The 16,540-nt window shown below is 37.9% G+C and overlaps 1 protein-coding gene across 7 annotated transcripts in view; it reads right to left on the bottom strand.

Moving 5' to 3' along the window:
• The window catches only part of FGD4 (FYVE, RhoGEF and PH domain containing 4), a 208,875-nt gene that overhangs the window by 59,632 nt on the left and 132,703 nt on the right, over positions 1 to 16,540 (bottom strand). For 6 of the 7 annotated variants that reach the window (XM_032432820.1, XM_032432821.1, XM_032432825.1 and 3 more), the window contains one exon: positions 815 to 967. In XM_032432820.1, the coding sequence (XP_032288711.1) occupies positions 815 to 967 (153 nt within the window). Of the gene's footprint in view, positions 1 to 814; positions 968 to 9,888; positions 12,284 to 16,540 lie in introns of those variants that run through there. The other variant, XM_032432824.1, reaches the window with a different exon arrangement.

Genomic DNA, 16,540 nt, shown 5'->3' with positions numbered 1-16,540 from the left:
ATATATATTAATTCTGAAAATGCCCAGTATTGTTTCTTGGCTGAATGTTCAGCATTTGGTACAAATAAAAATCTATTGGAAGAAACTACACATTAAATCACAGTAGGGCTCAGTTTTGTGTTAATGTTTCCAAAGGTCTTACTCTCTGTCATCAAAATTGAAGTTCTGTGCTCTTTAAAGCTAATACCCAGTTCACTAGAAATTTATTGCCAAAAGGAAATGGTCCCTGAACAAAACATTCAAAGATTTCCACCATTGTAATTGTTTTTCCCCTTGTTGACTGCTCAAATCTTGAATGGAGGAGCCATTTATTTTAATAACTGTGGATGACCTTACTAAGAAGCCTTTTCAAGCCCCAGTTCCTGAATAGCATAAAATCACATTCTTACGAAGTATATTAAGCACGGTTTTACAATTATCTGTTTCACAGATCCTCTGACATCTAGCAAGTCATACTGATTTTCTGACAGTAGTCATTCACTTGTCATACATTTATTATGCAAATAGTAAGTCAGGCCATGTACTAGGTCAAGGATAATGCATGAAGTGATCACAATCACCTTAAGGGGACATGTAAATTTCAGCAATGAGAAAAGAATTATATTAGAAAAATGTATAAGGTGTTTTAGGAGCAGAACAAATACCCAACTCTGCCTGAGACTGATTTTTTTCCCTGAAAAAAAAATAAATGCACCCAATATTTCCATTTAAAGCTTTAAACTCTTTCTTATTCATTATCATTCTTCTGGGTAGGCTTCATCAATAACAAAACACCCAACCTGATCAAAAACAAACAAACAAACAAAACCCATACCTTGTGGCTTTGGACTTGCAGCTGAGTGTTTCGCAGGTGTTTTTCCATTTATTCCCTGAGCCTCTTCATTAGATACATTCTGATCAATCAGTGGGGTCGTGCTTCTTTTCAAACAAGGTGGAACTATAGTGATCTTTGGACAGGTACTGCTGCCTGGAAGAGTTCAAAAAGAAAGGACAGGTAAACAGAGAGGTGGAGCGCAGCTATGTCCCATGAGTTAAATGTCCCAAGAAACAAAAACAATCACAGGTACAAGACTAAGCATAGCAATACATGTCCCGTGTGTGCTGGCCTTGCCAGAATTTCTTGGGAAAGATTTCATTCCGCGTGCTTGAGAAACCTTGTAATGCGTACTGACAGAGATCACCACACACGCGTGCAAGCACGCACACATGCACACCCCCGCCCTCTCTCCCTCCTTTCCTTGTAGGGCCACAGAAAGGGCAGAATGCAGCTGCTACAGGGGAAGGCGAGGACTGGAGGGCCCCAGCACTCATCTGTTGCAAGCGTTCCTTTCCAGTGGCCAGTCACCAGTCATCGAGTGACTAGAGTGACTCGAAAGAACAAAGCAGGAAAGCACCGACATGACAGCTGACCTAAAGACTCTAGAAGAATGGTTCAGTGAGAAACGAACAAATACACACACACTCCTCTCACTCACGAGTTTACTCAGACTCCACATCTACATATATAAGCTAATACCCACATTTAAAAAAAAAGGATTATACAGATTATACTGTCATATCTATAACTCAGCACTCTAAAATGTTAAGAGACTGAAATACATCGTAAGACATAGATGTAGGAAAATAGATCAATTTTTTGTTCGATTCCTGATATAAGAAGTTAACTGTTGAATTTCAGAGACTTTTTAAGAAATCATATGCCACTGTTTTCTCTTTATACTACTCGTATTAAATTTCCCTTTCTTCTGGTTGACCCAGTGATATTAACAACAGACTGGACCCTGCTTAGGAGAAAATAAAATTTCTACTAGGAATATTATGATGACTAAAGTATTCCATTTAAGAAACTATCACTGTTTAAATAAACAGAGTTTCATTTTCATAGAATTCAAGTATCTAGAGAGAGAACTATAAGAGATCAAAAGCCTTAATTATTCAAAACAAATGCTAATAAAACCCAATCAACTTTTTACTGAGTAAAAAAATTCCATTTTGATTATTAAACAGTACAAAGTAAAAACTGCACACGCTGCTTTATTTTCTGCGTTCTCCTTGAAATTTACCTTGGTAAAACAAATTTTAAAAGATATTAACCATTCTGAGTATTGTCGACAAGTTCAAGAGATCCAGTGCTACAACCAAGTAAATGGGTTTTCATCAGACACCCTTCTGCTAAAATGGGCTGCCAGCTGGATTAAGCACTGTTTAGCCAAACAGAACAGAGGCTTTGAATGCAAGATTTATAGATTTGACAGTATATTATGACAAATGCAAACAGAAGAAATAAAAGCTCAAATCTTTAGGGGCGCCTGGGTGGCTCAGTCGTTAAGCGTCTGCCTTCGGCTCAGGTCATGGTCCCAGGGTCCTGGGATCGAGCCCCGCATCGGGCTCCCTGCTCGGCGGGAAGCCTGCTTCTCCCTCTCCCACTCCCCCTGCTTGTGTTCCCTCTCTCGCTGTGTCTCTCTCTGTGAAATAAATAAATAAAATCTTTAAAAAAAAAAAATAAATAAAAAATAAAAGCTCAAATCTTTAAAGGTGTGATCCTATCTACCTTTTTAGAAAAACCATGTGAAGTAGGCAAAATATAACTCTAAATAATCTGTAGCATGGTATCTAACCACTCAGCCTTTTAGGAGCATTAGGATGTTTGTTCCACAGTGATCCCAAAGATGGCTTCCGGGTCCTAAAGGCCTCCAGCTGGGGTCTGGAAGTATGGCCTCAGGACAGAAACAGTGAAAAGCCAGAGATGAGCTCCAAGTCAGAGGCAGAAACTATAATGTGATTGTAAAATGAGGCACTGAAAGCAAGAATGTGACTTATAGCAACAAAACTATAAAAAGGAGGCAGCTAATGGGTTAAATGAGAAAATAGATTATACTGAATCTTTGAAAAATAAATCACCACATTACATATTAAAAGATGAAACCACTTTAATAATTAGCCTATTTAGAAACAAAAGATGTCTTGAATAAATAACTTGAAATTAAAAACTAGGCCCTTTATTTCTGGATAGCAAACTTTCAGGGTATGATGGGTTTTATGCAAGTGTCATATTTATTAGAGAGTACCCCCATGAATGTGCCAAAAGGCCTGCAGTAAGAAATCAACTACATATCCATTTTCTTATAAATCCATTAAAGTCACGTTTACAATTTTTTTGGTCAGTGCAATAAATCTACAGCTAGAAACTTGATTTTAGATCATTGCTTAACACCAGTCTGTAAACTTTAGCCACTATCACAAAGTATGAAAATATGGTGAAAGACACAGAAAACACATTTTTAAAGGGTTAAGGAAAAAAAAAGCAATGACAAATAGGCAGCAGAGACCATTTGTAGCTGCAAAGCCAAAAATATATTTTTTAAAGATTTTATTTATTTATTGGGGGGGCATGAGAGCCAGAGCGGGGTGAGGGGCAGAGGGAGAAGCAGACTCCCTGCTGCGCAGGGAGCCAGATGTGGGACTCCATCCCGGGACTTTGGGATCACGACCTGAGTGGAAGGCAGACGCTTAACCGACTGAGCCACCCAGGAGCCCCAAAGCCAAAAATATTTATTAAATGGCCTTTTACATGAAAAGTTTGCTGACCATTGTTCTAGGTCAAACACATCATGGTAAAGAAATGTGCCATAAAAAAAAAAAGGACCATTTCATTAAATACTTCATCTTTTGACATACTGGAATAGCAAAATAAAGTAAAACTTTTTTTTTTTTTTTTGAGTGTTTATGACTGACTCAGCCTATTCACATTTGGAGACAGTTCTTATTTGGGTGCCAAACACATAACAGGGAACTGAAACCAAAACTGTAACCAGATGGTCCACCCATTCAAGAAATTTAATATTAACTTTTAGATTCCAACTTACCAAGAAGAGTGACTAAACTGTTAATCTTGGGCTCAGATACAAGTACAGTTATATTATGTTAGTGTGCAGGAAGGGGTCCTATTTAAATAATGTCTCTTCCTGAGGATTGATAATCTTTTCAGCCATGGTCCTACCCATTTTGCATTCCTCTGCATTTGGGTTACTGATTTATGCTTGTTGGGTCGCATCTCCTGTAAGAAATGTCTCGATATAGGCTAACTGCAAAAGGCCTCAGATATTCTCAATCAATCCAGCCTCATCTTTGACTTCAGATAGAGGCTGCCACTATGCTTCACTTTCATTTATAGGTCTTCTTTTATATCTCTTGTGAGTGGCAGATAATCCCTCTTAATGGTTAGGGTGACTTTGTCTCCTATTTGCAAAACTTTGTGTTGAGCTATTATTATATTTTGCCAAATCATTCTCAAATAGCTCTTTCACACTCTTTGGCCATCCTTTCCAAAAGAAAGTCCACTCAGTTTCTGATTCTACAGGCCTGCTCTCTTGCCATAGTATCCATTCCCTCAGATCACATCTTTCTGGCCTTGCTATGGCCATGTCTCTACTGCCTCAACCATTCATGACATCTCTTCCAACTGCACCAAGTCTCTAGTCCGTAAAAGCTCAATGGACTCCTCTCCTTGGGACAAGAGGGTCTCTTAGATTTAAGAGGTAAGAAGTAGTGTTCTAGGGAAGACAAACTTTTTAGGACTACATTGTCCAGAGTAAAGAGATACCTTAAAAACAAACAAACAAACAAAATCCACATTTTTTTACAGAAGATTTTTTACTTGAGAGAGAGCGCACAAGCGTGAGCATGCATTGGGGGAGAGGCAGAGGGAGAGAATTTTTTAAATTTTTTTATTGTTATGTTAATCACCATACATCGTTAGTTTTTGATGTAGTGTTCCATGATTCATTGTTTGTGCATAACACCCAGTGCTCCATGCAGAACGTGCCTTTTTTTTTTTTAAAGATTTTTTATTTATTTATTTGAGAGAGAGAGAATGAGAGAGCAAGCACATGAGAGGGGGGAGGGTCAGAGGGAGAAGCAGACTCCCTGCCGAGCAGGGAGCCCGATGCGGGACTCGATCCAGGGACTCCAGGATCATGACCTGAGCTGAAAGCAGTCGCTTAACCAACTGAGCCACCCAGGTGTCCAGAACGTGCCCTCTTTAATACCCATCACCAGGCTAACCCATCCTCCTACCCCCTCCCCTCTAGAACCCTCAGTTTGTTTTTCAGTCCATCCTCTCTCATGGTTCATCTCCCCCTCCGATTTCCCCTTCATTCTTCCCCTCCTGCTATCTTCTTCTTCTTTTTTTTCTTTTTCTTAACATATATTGCATTATTTGTTTCAGAGGTACAGATCTGAGATTCAACAGTCTTGCACAATTCACAGTGCTCACCATAGCACATACCCTCCCCAATGTCTATCACCCAGCCACCCCATCCCTCCCACCCCTCACCACTCCAGCAACCCTCAGTTTGTTTCCTGAGATTAAGAATCCCTCATATCAGTGCGGTCATATGATACATGTCTTTCTCTGATTGAATTATTTCACTCAGCAGAACTCCCTCCAGTTCTATCCACGTCGTTGCAAATGGCAAGATCTCATTCCTTTTGATGGCTGCATAATATTCCATTGTATATATATACCACATCTTCTTTATCCATTCATCTGGCGATGGACATCTTGGCTCTTTCCACAGTTTGGCTATTGTGGACTTTGCTGCTATAAACATCGGGTGCACATACCCCTTTGGATCCCTACATTTGTATCTTTGGGGTAAATACCCAGTAGTGCAATTGCTGGATCATATGGTAGCTCTATTTTCAACTTTTTGAGGAAGCTCCATACTGTTTTCCAGAGTGGTTGCACCAGCTTGCATTCCCCCCAACAGTGTAGGAGGGTTCCCCCTTCTCTGCATCCCCACCAACATCTGTCGTTTCCTGACTTGTTAATTTTAGCCATTCTGACTGGTGTGAGGTGGTATCTCACTGAGGTTTTGATTTGGATTAGAGGGAGAGAATCTTTAAGCAGACTCCCATCTGAGCGCAGAGCCTGATGTAGGGCTCTAACTCACAACCCCTGAGGTGACCCGAGTGGAAACCAAGAGTTGGACGTTAAACCGACTGAGCCACCCAGGCATGATCCGCACCACCCCCAAAACTTCCTTTGAAATATTTTTAGATTTAAAGGGAGCTGCATTCAGGTTCCTAAAATTAGCATCTTATATAACCATGGTACATTTATCAAAACTAAGAATTTAATATTGATACAATACTAAACCAAAGATTTAGTTCAGATTTCATCAATTTTTCCACTAACATCCCTCTTCTGTTACAGGATCCAATCTAAAATATCACATTGCATTTAGTTCTCATTGTCTCCTTATTGCACCCCAAACTGAGAGAGTTACTCAGTCTTTGCTTGTTTTGTATGATGCTGGCACTTTTAAAGAGTCACGGTCAGGTATTTTGTAGACTGTCCCCCAAATTGAGTTTCTCTAACGTTGTCCCATGATTAAATTGGGTTTATGGGTTTGAGGGCAGGACATCATAGAGACAATGTGCCCATCTCACTGTATTACATCACTGTGTGTTATCAATGTGATTATCACATGTGATATTAACTTTGGTCCCTGGGTAAGGTGGTATCTGCCAGGTTTCTCCACTAAAAATATTAAAAGACATTTTCAACAATGTTTTCTTATCATCCCTTCAAAATCTCCCCATTTGTCCTATAAATTCAAATAAGGGTCATATCTCCCATGTGTTAACTAAAATGCCTAGATTAAGAGATCAACTAGTTCTTTTTTTTTTTTTTTTTAATAAACCCATTAAAGTTATAAACTCATGGTTTACAACCCTTTTGCAAAGGGGAACAAATCCATAGCCAGGAAATTTATCTTAGAATACTATTTGTTTTCCAAACTTCTAGAGCTCCATAATAACTTTTCCAAAAAAATAAGCAAACCATAAAGGAAATTAGAAAAGAATATATGATTAATAGTTTAAGAAATTTTCTTGGACCTAGGAATTCTACTTCTAGGAATGTACAGAAAGAATCCTGTGTGTGTAAAAGTATATGTACATATACAAAAGTATATGAATAGTCGATGCAACTTTATGGAACATATGAACCACTGTTAAAAACAGAAAAACGTAAGATTGGGACGATCTCCAAGACATTATTAAATAAAAGACAAAAAAAGCTACAGAAAAATATGTACAGTAGGATCCCCTTTAAAAAAGGAAGATGCATACAAATGTGCATAAATGCATTAGAAAGGGATGTCAGTAACAGGGCAAACTTAACTGGGGGAATTGGGAGTAGGAGGAGAGGATGAACTGGAACTTTCATGTTTTGCTGTCTATATAGCTGTATCATTTAAATCTTTTATAATGAAAATGTGCTTTGAAATTACTTATTTTTTTAAATAATTTATTTTTTAAAAGATTTTTTTGACACAGAGAGAGAGAGGGACAGCGAGAGAGGGAATACAGCAGGGGGAGTGGGAGAGGGAGAAGCAGGCTTCCCGCTGAGCAGAGCCTGATGGGGGGCTCAATTCCAGAACCCTGGGATCATGACCTGAGTCAAAGGCAGACACTTAACGACTGAGCCACTCAGGTGCTCCTGAAATTACTTATGTAAAAGAGAAAATCTATGAAAGTCATATGTGTATTAAAGATTTAAAAAAATATATACTTTATGTTTGCACACCTATGTAGACAGCAGCATTATTCACAATAGCTAAAACATGGAAGCAACCCAACTATCCATTAACAGATGAAGAGATAAACAAAATGTGGCATATACATGCAACAGAATATTATTCAGCCTTAAAAGGGAAGGAAATCCTGATACATGCTACAACATGGTTGACCATGAAGCCATTATGCTACATGAAATAAACCAGTTAAAAAACACAACTACTGTTTGATTCCACTTATACCAGCTATATAGAGTAGTCAAAATCAGACAGAAAGTAGCACGGTGGTTGCCAGGGGCTGAGGAGATAGGAGAATGTAAAGTTACTGTTTAATGAGTACAGTGTTTCAGTTTACAAGATGAAGGGTTCTATGAATGGATGGTGGTCATGGTATCACAACAATGCCAATGTACTTAATGCCAATGAACTATACACTTATAATGGTTAAGATGGCAAATTTTATGTATTTTTAAAAATAAGTGAAAAGCTTTTAATTTAAAGGGGCACCTAGGAACCCTCTTACATTGTTGGTGGGAATGCAAGCTGGTACAGCCATTCTGGAAAACAGTACGGCCTCAAAAAGTTGAAAATAGAGCTACCCTATGACCCAGCAACTGCACTACTGGGTATTTACCCCAAAGATACAAATGTAGTGATCCAAAGGGGCACCTGCACCCCAATATTTATAGCAGCAATGTCCACAATAGCCAAACTATGGCAAGAGCCCAGATGTCCATCCACAGATGAATGGATAAAGGAGGTATGGTATATATATACAATGGAATATTACTCAGCTATCAAAAGAATGAAATCTTGCCATTTGCAACGAGGTAGATGGAACTTGAGGGTATTATGCTAAGCGAAATAAGTCAATCAGATAAAGACAATTATCATATGATCTCATTCATATGTGGAATTTAAGAAACAAAACAGAGGAGCATAGGGAAAGGGAGGGAAAAATAAAACAAGATGAAATCAGAGAGGGAGACAAACCATAAGAAACTTTTTTTTTAAAGATTTTATTTATTTATTTGACAGAGAGAGAGAGAGAATGCATGTGCATAAGCAGGGGGATCAGGAGAGGGAGAAGCATGCTCCCCACTGATCCCAGAACCCTGGGATCATGACTCAAGCTGAAGGCAGATGCCTAACTGACTGAGCCACCCAGGCACCCCAAGAAACTCTTAATCACAGGAAACAAACTGAGGGTTGCTGGAGGGGAAGGGGGTGGGGGATGGGGTAATTGGGTGATGGACATTAAGGAGGGCACATGATATAATGAGCACTGGGTGTTATATAAGACTGATGAATCATTGAACTCTACCTCTGAAACTAATAATATACTATATGTTAATTAATTGATTTAAATAAAAAAATTTGGAGAGAGAACATTTCCTAACATAAAATGGATTTGATGATCTTTTAGATGTAAATATATTTTCAATAATTTTTTTCAAAATTGGTAGTCTATAAAAACTGGTTAAAAGATATGATTAAATAGGGGCGCCTGGGTGGCTCAGTCGTTGTGTCTGCCTTCGGCTCAGGTCATGATCCCAGGGTCCTGGGATCAAGCCCCGCATGGGGCTCTCTGCTCAGCCGGAAGCCTGCTTCTCCACCTCCCACTCCCCCTGCTTGTGTTCTCTCTCTCGCTGTCTCTCTCTGTCAAATAAATAAAATCTTAAAAAAAAAAAAAAAAAGATATGATTAAATAAAATGTTGAAAAACTATTGAATAAAACTATATCTATAGAAAATTAATTTTATAATTAAAAAATATTCCTGCAAAAAAAATAAATAAAGGGGCACCTAGGTGGCTCAGTTGGTTGAGCATTGGACTCTTAATCTCAGCTCAGGTCGTGAGTTCAAGCCCCGCACTTTAAAATGAATAAACAAAATAAAATAAAATAAAAAATAAAAAGTATATCACTTGCTTAATGAAGAAAAGGTCAAGAAATATTAATACATTCAAGTTGCCTACTTAGCATTTCCTCTAGTATGTCTAAGAGCTATCTCACAGTCAACATACCCAAATCTGACACCACTGTCTCTCAACATTAACCCCAAACCACCGTCTTTACAGTCTTCTCCATCTTGGCTAATGGCAGCTTCACCTATGCTTAGGCCAAAAAGCTTGGAAGCAACCTCAAGTCCTCTTTTTCTCTCACACTCTACATCCTATCCATCAAGAAATTCTGCCAACTCCACCATCTACCACCACCACTGCATTGCTATTATTCTGGCCTAAATAACCATAAACTTTAACTGGATTAGAGCAACACATTCCAACCTGGTTTCCCTGCTCCTACCTTTTCCCCCCTCCGTACAGTCCATATTTTCAAACAGGACCAGAGAGACATCCCTTTAAAAAAAAACAAAAAAAAACAAATCAGATCATGTCACTCCTGTGCTAAAATTTTCCAATGGTTCTATATTTCACTCAGAGTAAAAATTCACCTCCTTAAAAGGGCTCACAGGCTCTACATGATCTGGTTTTTGTCCTCTTGCCACTGACCTCATTGCTAGTATCACCCCGTTGTTCACTGTATGACAGTCACACTGGTTCCTTGCTGTTCTTCAAACAGGCCAAGTACACCTTTGGTCTAGCATTCTCTGCTGGAATGCTCTTCCCCCAGGTAATTGCTGGCTAATTGCTTTGTCTTCTTCACATCTTAGTTCAAATTTTATCTTGTCAATATGGACTATACTGACCATCCCAATATAACTACTACTCTTATTAGCTGTATAGTTAATTTTTTTCCATAGCATTTACCACCTTCTAAAAACTACATTATTGAGGAAGGCAGTTTAGTATAGCAGCACAGGAAGACCCTGAACTCACCTCCCATAAGCAACAAATTTATAGCTACCTATGAAATAAATCCCCCTTAAAAAGACCTGAAAACTAACTGAACAGCTCCTCTGTAACAAGCAACTATAAGGCCCCATCAATATGGGTAGGAGAGGCAGAGAGGGTTTCACCAAAAACCTTACCCTTGCCGTGGCAACCCAAAATTAGGAAGGATGTCACAAATATGGAGTTTCTCCTTGTGGAGCAAGGTGATGTGCCTCCCATGAGGCACCCTGACCCTTGTAACCTATACTAAAGAGATGAGGACCCTCAAAATAGCTGGCTTTGAAAACCAACAAGGCTTACATTCAGAAGAATATAGGGCTGTAGGAAACATAGATTCCACTCTTAAAGCATCTGACTGCAGACTCACTCACCCTGGGACCTAGCACAAAAGCTCCTAGACCTTTTGTGAATGAGATTCATTTACTAATCTTAGAGTACCTGCCAAAAGGTTGTTAGGACACTCTCTAGGGAGAGAGGCCCTGATGGGTGCCATTTTTGCAATCCTTTCTACCCTGCTAGTGTAGGTAGGTATATCCCTCACAAGGATGTCCCTTGAGCACCTAGCTCTGCTGCCAGGGAAGACTGTGTTTCTGGTCCCAGCAGGTTTGAAACATTGGAGTGACAGTTCTTGATGGATTACCACCCGCAGCACACTGCAGAGACAGCAGACCAAAACACAATCCCACTCTCGTTTGAAACAGGACTATTTACTCGTCCTAGAACTGTAGATGGAAGGACACACTTTAGGATTACTACATATTTAAAGGCCATAGACATGCTCTCAGGGAATGTAGGCCAGGGGACACTACCTTTGTGCCCTCCCTTGGCCTGGCCACAGCTTACCTGTTCCCCCAGAAATGAGCTTATACACTATTCTGGAGCCCCAGTCTTTCCAACTGTCACCAAGGGGACACTTGCACATTGCCTGGTCTGGAGGCCAGCAGGGTTTACAATTGTAGTCCCACCAGACTGTATATATTTGTGTATCTCAAAAGCTCCTGCCTGAGAGTTAAGCTTCCAATTAGCCTAAAGCTAAGGGCTGATTGAGATCCCACCTTCTGGAAGACTCCAAGGGCTAGCCACTCCCTCAACAACTGGGGCCAATCAGGAATAAATCACATTGCTTAGACAATCACAAAGGTTCAAGAGATAACAAAGGGCAAGGTTAGCAATAAGGTTCATCATCTACACAAGGCCACTCATCCAAGGCTGAGAGAGATAGCTGTTTCATCTAATACACACAGAAATGAAAAGAGAGTCAAGCAAAATAGGAAGACAGAGGAATATGTTCCAAATGAAAGAACAAGATACACCCCTCCTCCAAAAAACACTTAATAAAACAGAGATGAGTGATTTTTCTGATACAGAGTTCAAAGTAATGACCATGAAGATGCTCACTGAACTGAGAAGAGGAATGAATAAACACACTAGAACTTCAAAAAGGAGTTAGAAATGTAAGTAGCAAACAGAAGTTACAGAGCTGCAGAGTACAATAACTAAACTGAAAAATACAGTAGAGAGGTTCAACAGCAAAGTAGATGAAACAAAACAAAGTGTCAGTGATCTGGAAAAGCAGTGAAACTCACCCCAACAGAGCAGCAAAAAGAAAAGAACTTTAAAAAGTGAAGATAGATTAAGAAACTTATGGGACAACAGATTAACATTCTCATCATAGAAATTCCAGAGGAAAGAGAAAGGGTCAGAAAACTCACTTGAAGAAATAATGGCTGAAAACTTCCCTAATCTGGGGAAGAAAACAGACATCTAGATCTAGAAAGCACAAAGCATTCCCCAAAAATGAGCCCAAAGAGACCCACACCAAGACACATTATAATTAAAATGTCAAAAGTTAAAGAATCTTAAAAACAGTAAGAGAAAAAATAACTTGTTATGTATAAGGGAACACCCATTAAGACTATTAGCAGATTTCTCAGCAGATATTTTACAGGCCAGAAGGGAATGGCATGGTATATTCAAAGTGCTGAAGGGAAAAACCTTCCAAACAGGAAAACACTATCCAGCAAGGTTATCACTCAGGTTTGAAGGAGAGATAAAGAGCTTTTCAGACAAACAAAAGCTAACAGAGTTCACCACCACTAAACTGGCCCTATGGAAAATGTTAAAGGGACTTCTTTAAGTTGAAAAGAAAGTACACTAATTATTAGTAAGAAAAAAACAGTAAAAGCCTCACTGGTACAGGTAAATATATGGTAATGGTAATGGATTAATCACTTATAATGCTAGTAGAAAAATTTAGAAGGGAAAAGTAGTAAAAAATAACAGTAACTATAATAATTAGTTAAGGGAGGGGTGCCTGGGTGGCACAGTCAGACTGAGGATCTGACTCTTGGTTTTGGGGCAGGTCGTGATCTCAGGGTTGTGAGACTGAGCCCCACACCCAGCTCTGCACTCGCGGAGTTTGCTCGAGATTCTTTCTCCCTCTCCCTTCCCCTCCCACTTGTGGTCTCTCTCTTTCTAAAGTAAATAAATAAATCTTAAAAAAAAGAATTAGTTAAGGGATACACAAAATAAAAAGATGTAAAATGGGACATTAAAAAATATAACCATGGAGGGTGGGGAGTAAAAATGTGAAGTTTTAGAATGCATTCACAAACCTAACTTCCTACTGACTTAAAATAGACTATTATATATATATATATATATATACATATATATATAGGCTGTTATATGTGAGGCTCATGGTAACCACAAAGCCAAAACCTGTAGTAGATACGCAAAAGATAATGAAAAAGGAATCTAAGCATAATACTATAAAGTCATAAAACCAAAAGGAAAGAAAGCAAGAAAAGAAGAAATGGAGGAACTACAAGGCTGCCAGAAAACAATTAACAAAATGGCTATAAGTGCATACCTATCAATAATTAGGTTCAATGTAAATGGACTAAGTTCCATGGCTGAATGGATTGAAAACACAAGACCCATCTATATGGTGCCTACAAGAGATTCACTTCAGATGTAAGGACACACAGACTGAAAGTGAAGGAATGGAAAAAGACATTCCATGTAAGTATAAACCAAAAGAAAGCTGGGTAACTATACTTAGAGTAGACAAAACAGACTTTAAAATAAGGACTGTAAAAAACACAAAGATGGATATTACATAACAATAAAGGGTTCAATCCAGCAAGAGGATATAATACCTGTAAATATCCCTGCACTCAACACAGGAGCACCTAAATATATAAAACAAATATTAGCAGACATAAAGGGAGAAATCGACAGCAAAACAATAGCAGTAGGGGACTTTAACACCCCACTTAGCTCAATGAATAGATCATTCAGACAGAAAATCAACAAGGAAACATCAGCCTTATACAGCACATTAGACCAGATGGTCTTAACAGATATGTACAGAATATTCCATCCAAAACCAGAATACACATTCTTTTCAAGTGCACATGAAACATTCTCCAGGATAGATCACATGTTAAACCACAAAACAAGTCTCAATAAATTTAAGAACACTGAAATCAGATCAAACATCTTTTCCAACTATAATAGCATGAAACAAGAAATCAATTAAAAGAGGAAAACTGGAAAAAATCACAAATATGTGGAGATTAAGCAACATGATAATAAACAACCAATGGGTCAACAAAGAAATCAAAGAAGGAATAAAAAAAATACCATGAGACAAATGTAAATGGAAATATAACATACCCAAATCAATGGGATACAGCATATGCAGTTCTAAGAGAGGTTATAGTGATACAGGCCTACCTCAAGAAACAGGAAATATCTCAAAAAACACTCTAACTTTGAACCTAAAGGCACCAGAAAAAGAAAAAGAAATAAATTCTGAAGTTAGAAGGAAGGGAATAATAAAGATCAGAGTGAAAAGAAATGAAATAGAAACTAAAATAAATAAAAACAATGAAACTAAGAGCTGTATCTAAGAAACAAAATTGACAAACCTTTAGCTAGACTAAGAAAGAGAGGGCTCAAATAAATGAAACCAGAAATGAAAGAGAAGTTATAACTGATACCAAAGAAGTACATAAGAGACTACTATGAACAATTATACACCCAAAATGGTACAACCTAGAAGAAATGAATAAATTCCAAAAAAATATACAATCTTCTAAGACTGAATGATGAAGAAATGGAAATTCTGAATAGGTCAATCACGAGTAGGGAGATTGAATCAGTAATAAAAAAAAAAAAAACTCCCAACAAACAAAAGTTCAGGACAAGACAGTGTCAGTGGTGAATTCTATCAAACATTCAAATAAGACTTACTACCTATTCCTCTCACACTCTTCAAAAAAACAAAACAAAACAAGAGGAAACGTTCCCAAACTTATTATGAGGCCAGCATAACCCTGACAACAAAACCAGGCGATGACAACACACACATACAAAATTACTGGCCAGTATCCCTGATGAACATACATGCAAAAATCCCCCCAAAAATATTAGCAAACTGAATTCAACAATACATTAAAAGGATCATACACTATGATCAAGTGGGATTTATCCAGGGATGCAAGGATGGTTCAACATTTGCAAACCAATCAATGTGATATAGCACATTAACAAAATGAAAGTTAAAGTCACTATGATAATATTAATAGATGAAGAAAAATCATTTGACGAAATTCAACATCTATTTCTGATAAAAGCTGTCAACAAAGTGGGTATAGATAGAATGTGTCTCAATATAATAAAGGCCGTATATGACAAATCCACAGCTGTCTCATACTCAATGCAGAAAAGCTAAAAGCTTTTAAGATCAGGTACAAGACAAAGATGCCCACTCTTGCCATTTTTATTCAGCATGGTATTGGAAGTCCTAGCCAGAGCAATTAGGCAGGATAAAGAAATGAGATATCCAAATTGGAAAGGAAGAAGTAAAACTGTCACTGGAAACAACATGATTTTATATATACAAAACCCTGAAGGCTTCCAAAACACTGTTAGAATAAACAAGTTAATACACAAAAATCTGTTACATTTTTAAACAGTAATACCAAACTATCAGAAAGAGAGATTAAGAAAACAATGTCATTTACAACTGCGTCAGAAAGAATAAAACAGTAATAAACTTAACCAAGGAGGTCAAAGACTTGTTCCCTGAAAATTATAAGGCACCGATGAAAGAAATAGAAAAAGATGCCAATAAATGGAAAGTTATTCTATGTTCATGGATTAAAAAAATTAATAGTTAAAATGTCCATCTACCCAAAATAATCTACAGATTCAATGCAATTCCTATCAAAATTTCCAATGGTACTTCTCACAGAATAAGAACAATCAATCCTAAAATCTGTGTGGAACCAAAAGAGATCCTGAAGAGTCAAAGCCATCTTAAAAAGAAGAACAAAGATGGAAGGAAGCATCCCATTCCCCTGATTTCAAACTATATTACAAAGCTATAGGAATCATAACAGCATGGTACTGGCATAAAAACAAGACACACAGATCAATGGAACAGAATGGAGAGCCCAGAAATAAACTCATGTGTATACTGTCAATTTATTTACGACAAAGGAACCAAGAATATACAAGGAGAAAAGGACAGTCTCTTCAAAAAAGGTGTTGGGAAAACTGGATAGCCACATGCAAAAGAATGAAACTTGACCACTTTCTTACACCATACACTAAAATTAACTCAGAATGGATTAAAGACCTGAAACCATAAAACTCCTAAAAGAAAACCTAAGTGGTAAGCTCCTTAACATTGGTCTTGTTTTTGTTTTTTTGGATTGGTTTTTTTTGGGGGGGGGATCTAACACCAAAGGCAATGGCAACAAAAGTAAAAATTAATGAACAGGACTACATCAAACTGAAGGCTTCTGCACAGTGAAGAAAACCATCAATAAAAATTTAAAAAGCAAACTACTGAATGGGAGAAGATTTTTGCAAGTCATATATCCAATTAGGGGTTATCATCAAAATAAACAAAAAACTCCTATAACTCAACAACAAAAAAAACCAATGCAATTTAAAAATGGGGACACATGAAAAGATGCTCAACATCACTAATCATCAGGGAATACAAATCAAAACCACAATGAGATATCATGTCACACCTGTCATACTGGCTAGTATCAAAAGGACAAGAAACAACAAGTGCTGGCAAG

This window comes from Phoca vitulina, unplaced genomic scaffold (assembly GCF_004348235.1).
Source record: "Phoca vitulina isolate PV1807 unplaced genomic scaffold, GSC_HSeal_1.0 scaffold49, whole genome shotgun sequence".
Classification (NCBI taxonomy): domain Eukaryota; kingdom Metazoa; phylum Chordata; class Mammalia; order Carnivora; family Phocidae; genus Phoca; species Phoca vitulina.
The sequence above is the reverse complement of the archived record's forward strand: the minus strand, read 5'-3'. Positions and strand labels throughout refer to the sequence as shown.